The following is a 4,567-nucleotide window of genomic DNA, read 5'->3' on the forward strand; positions in this document are numbered from 1 at the left end:
AGCTAATTTACGTTGAGTAGGCTAACCACGTTATTACATTAATGCATGTAAGGTGAACTAGCAAACATCATCATAGCTACATGCAGCTGTCCTCTTGTTTGATGGCAGATATTCCCTTCACCCTGGCACCGGCACCGTTTCAAAAGTACCGATTTGGCACCGGTATCGGATAAAACCTAAACGATACCCATCCCTACTCATGAACAAGGCAACACAGGATTTTGTAATCTCGACCTCAAGATCAGAGGTCAAGTTTTCTTAAAATCTTGTAATAACTTAAGAAGGAAATGACCTAGGAGTTTCAAATTGATACCATAGGTTTGTCTACTAGGAGGCTGAGGGGTAGCTCTAGCAGCTGCCAGTATTTTGTTTTCCTTTTTTAACCAATTCAGTGTTGCAGGCAACATTAATTTTCATTTGGAGCTGTGTTTTTATTTGCCTGGTCACTGAATATTCAGTACTTACTGCCTTTTGTTCACCTGGGCACACCAGATGTTTCCTCACTTTGCGTGTCTGCTGCTGTAATTTCTTCCATTGATAATTTTCTGCACGAACCACAGTTAAAGCAAACATTCAAAACGAATTCAAGTTGTAAAATCAAGTAAAAAGCAGCACCTTTCATACTCAGCCTACTCTGTTATTGTAAAAAATAGTGTAGCTTTAAGATTTACTTTGGAATAAATTTAGCAGTTTTCTTTTTTTTTTGTTAGTTTTTTTTTAATCCCAGGACTAAAGTGTAACTGATGGATGTTGTTGTTTATGTTAGAGAGAGAAGCCGGATCAGAGCTCTGGGGAAACGAACCCTCCCCTGTCCCAGTTCTCCAGACCCAGCCTGACGTCCTCGCCTCACAGCAACTTGATGAATGAAAGCTTCCTGGAGTGTCCCGTCTGCCAGGCCGAGTATCCAGTCAGTCACCACCGAGAACTGATGAACCATCTAGAAATCTGTCTAAACTGAGCTGAGCCTGGAAGCTCTTTAATGATGGATCTTCTTTAAGATGGATTGGTTGTTAAATTAAAGTTATTTTGATAAATTAATGTGACAAGTTGCTTAAGCTGTGTTTGAAACGAATCCTCAAAGCTTTGATTAAACATAACAGCAAAGATTTCCCCAGAAATGTAACTGAGTTTGGAGCAATCTCTGCTTCATCCAGCACAGCCAGGCAGCTGCAGCTGCTTACAGCTCTTGGCAGCATACTGTTGCAGCTGCTTGAAATCTGTAATTAGCAATAAATGCACTATGTAAAGGGCTACATCTTGTCTTCATTCTATAGTATTTACAGATTGTCTCTCTAAACTGGCCTTGTATTATCTGGACTGGACTAGCACACCAGCTGTGCTGGATGCGGAGGGATTGCAGAGGAATAACACCTTGCATGTTTGTGTACAAAATAAACACTATTAGTTGGAAAATTGTTTGAAGTTTGGTTTAAATACTCTGTCGAGACTGTGCTCCATGTAATAAATCTACTGATATTGATCTTTTTTTGATGCACTCAAATTATTTTTGGTTTCAACTGATATATACAAATATACAAGCAACTATTTGATGTTTTGAGTGTTGTTGCTTTTTAGCAGGAAGTGTTTTAGCAAACGGCAGTGGTAGGTTTATTTCTATAGCACATTTTATTACATGTAAACTATGTGCTTAAAACAGAAGGCAGTGAAAAGAGCAAAATAAAATCAATTTAGAAATATTTCCAAAGTGCAGCACTTAACAAATTTCTCAGACTACTTGTCATTAAAAACAAGAAAACACATATTTTAGAAATTTATCAAAAAATAGTTTAAACTAAAACGATATGTTATTTATTAGGTAAACAACAAACCAAATTCATGTTTTTATGTCCAAATGTGAGTGAGCACATCATCACGTCATCACTTAAAGTGAAAATGCAAAGACTTCCTTTTAAGCATTGCAGAGCAAACAGCATCAGAAAGTCTAGTCTCCACCCTTTCTCCTCCCTTTTACTTCTTATCAGCATCTGTCAACATTCATTTTTCTGTTTGTCTGCAGGAGTGAGCAGTGTGTGCATTTCACATTTAGTACCTTTTCAGCCTGCATGGATACAGACCTTCACATTCATTCCCTTCACTTGAGAAACTTGACTTTTTTTTCTTTCTTCTCTGAGCTGCACCACTCAAATCAGGTTGCTACCACTATAATGGAAACCGCAGCTATCAGTGCAGTTTTTCTGGTCTCTGTAGCTGCAAATACAGGAGCTGCAGTCCTGGTAACCTGTGGACGCAGGCTGCTTGCCAATAAGACCATCCTGACGCTCAACTTGTTCGTGGCTGATCTGCTGTTCGTCAGCATGATCCCGCTGATTGTGACAGTGCGTTGGACCGTGTCCTGGGAGCTGGGGTATGCAGCCTGCCACACATTGCTCTATGTCATCTGTATGAGTGGCTGTGTCACCATCACAACCTTGGCCACGATCAGTGTGGAGAGAGTCCAGGCTATTCTCTGGCTGCAGACTGTGCCAAGTCTGGCTCCCAGGATGGTGACTGTGACCCTCGTCTTCATCTGGGCTTTCTCTGCACTCACCTCCCTCCCCCTCAGTCTGTTCTTCACTGTGATGGAAGTGGATTTCCCAAAGCTGGTATGGATGAATTTAAAAAAGAGGAAATATTTCTACAATAGAGCTATGCCTATGTTTGTTATTATCTCCGCAGGAACACGGTCACATCTGTACTCTCAAGTGGCCTGACCCAGCAGGGGAGATTGTGTGGAACGTAGTCTTCACTGCCCTGAGCTTCCTTTTCCCAGGACTCATCATTCTGGTTAGTTACAGCAAAATATTGCAGGTGGGTTAATGCTGTCTTTGCTAAGGATGGCAGGCAGCGAGGAGAAGGACAGATCAGCTGTTGTCTGTTTTTATGCTTCTAACGCAAATTGTAAAAATCCAGCTCTGAATTTACCGTTTTCTCAATTTACAAGTTTCTTACATGAAGACAGAAATATACATGAGTTAACTTAATTTTTAAACTAAAAATGTTTTTTGGCCACTTCAGTTTCTTTTTCCAGCTGTCATTATACTTATATTATTAATTAAATAAGCATTCTTCCTTGAATTAATGCATGGATATCCTGATTTCTTAGACATTTCTCTGTCCCCGTGGGGGGGGGGAAATGTACGCTTACTAATTATTACCTTTGTGTATACGTTCAGTGCTCTCCGCTATCAACTGTTAACACTAAACTGGGCAACCAGTTATGCCAATGTATCCATGAGTGTGACACAGAGAACAGAAGAACATGGTGACCAGCTGCAAATTGATTTTAGCGCTCAGTAGACTTTATGGATGAGACAAATAACACTGTTTCCATGCTTCATGTGTAAATCCATATACAGCTCAATCAGGGTGTGTAAATGGTTTCATCATGTCTCTGTAACCACAGGTTTTTGCATTGTATCAAATATTGTATTTCTGTTCCAGATTGCTAAAAATTGCAGGTTAAGGCTCTGACCCAGAGACCGTCAGCACCCCAATGGAGACTCTCCTCACTACTACATCTCCCGCCAGGATATGAAGCTGTTCCGTACTATGCTGGTCTTGATGCTTTCCTTCTTAGTCATGTGGAGCCCTATTTTCATTATCTTCTTCGTCATACTGGCCCACAACATACAGGGTCACATATATGTCTCTTCCACCATGTTCTTCTGGGTGGTGACGTTCACTCTGGCAAATTCAGCGCTCAATCCCATCCTCTAATCGGTCTGCCAGTTCAAGAACAGCTGGTGCAAACGCTGCTGTGGCTCAGTTGTGTTTCCAGTGAGAAAAAGACCCACCAGTGGGTGAACACTGGGAATACATCCATAATCGTGTCAAATAGAGCAGGGATGTCAAACTCATGTTACATTGCGGGGCCACATACAGCCCACTTTCACCTTTAGTGGGCCACACCAGTGAAACTCTTCTTTCTCTCTGTGTAAAGAAGTCTAAATACACATTTGAGATATCTTAATATAAGAAAAAGAAGTGCAATTTCAACCATATGTCTTATTTTCCTACATGACTAAGAAATGCTGCTGTATTAAATGAATCTGTCAGCATGACATGGTAAGAAATTAGAAGAAATAAATGTAAAAAATTACAGAAAACGTTCTAGTAGCTTGTTATTCAGATTGTCTTGTAAATATAAAACAGAACATGTTTTTTTTCTATAGTAGTGAAAAAACAGGCATTTTGTCAGTTCCTTAATTGTTCATATATTTGTTCATTACTTTACTGTAGTATGAATGGCTGTGGTGGAGGTCTTTTTCATTAGGCTATAAAGCTTGATTATTTTTACAAAATGTTTAAAGCCTTCCAGTGGGCCAGATTAGAGTCTTTGCCAGGCCAAATTTGGACACCGGACATTAAGTTTGACATTCCTGAAATAGTGCAAAGCATGTATGTCTGGTGGCTTTTGATGTACAACATACCGTACACATCACATATAAGACAAAGAGTGTGAATGCAACACCTACAGGATTCTGCATTAGTGTCAAAAGCAGTGTTTCCAAAAGGTTATTGAGGGCTATCTATCTATCTATCTATCTATCTATCTATCTATCTATCT

At 39.9% G+C, this 4,567-nt stretch overlaps 2 protein-coding genes across 2 annotated transcripts in view; both read left to right on the forward strand.

Moving 5' to 3' along the window:
* LOC102203479 (centrosomal protein of 55 kDa-like) overlaps positions 1–1,480 on the forward strand; it is an 8,087-nt gene extending 6,607 nt beyond the window's left edge. Inside the window, exon 10 of the mRNA XM_013913767.1 lies at positions 767–1,480. Within this exon, the coding sequence (XP_013769221.1) occupies positions 767–958 (192 nt within the window). The 3' untranslated portion in view covers positions 959–1,480. The remainder of the gene's footprint in view (positions 1–766) is intronic.
* A 685-nt stretch (positions 1,481–2,165) lies between these two features.
* On the forward strand, positions 2,166–3,804 carry LOC102208932 (free fatty acid receptor 4). Its single transcript, XM_005744836.1, is given in 3 exon segments — positions 2,166–2,603; positions 2,677–2,808; positions 3,487–3,804. Coding segments are annotated over 3 exon segments (888 nt in total).
* Positions 3,805–4,567: the final 763 nt, after the last annotated feature.

This window comes from Pundamilia nyererei, unplaced genomic scaffold (assembly GCF_000239375.1).
Source record: "Pundamilia nyererei isolate P.nyererei 1_Seehausen unplaced genomic scaffold, PunNye1.0 scaffold00149, whole genome shotgun sequence".
NCBI classification, from domain to species: domain Eukaryota; kingdom Metazoa; phylum Chordata; class Actinopteri; order Cichliformes; family Cichlidae; genus Pundamilia; species Pundamilia nyererei.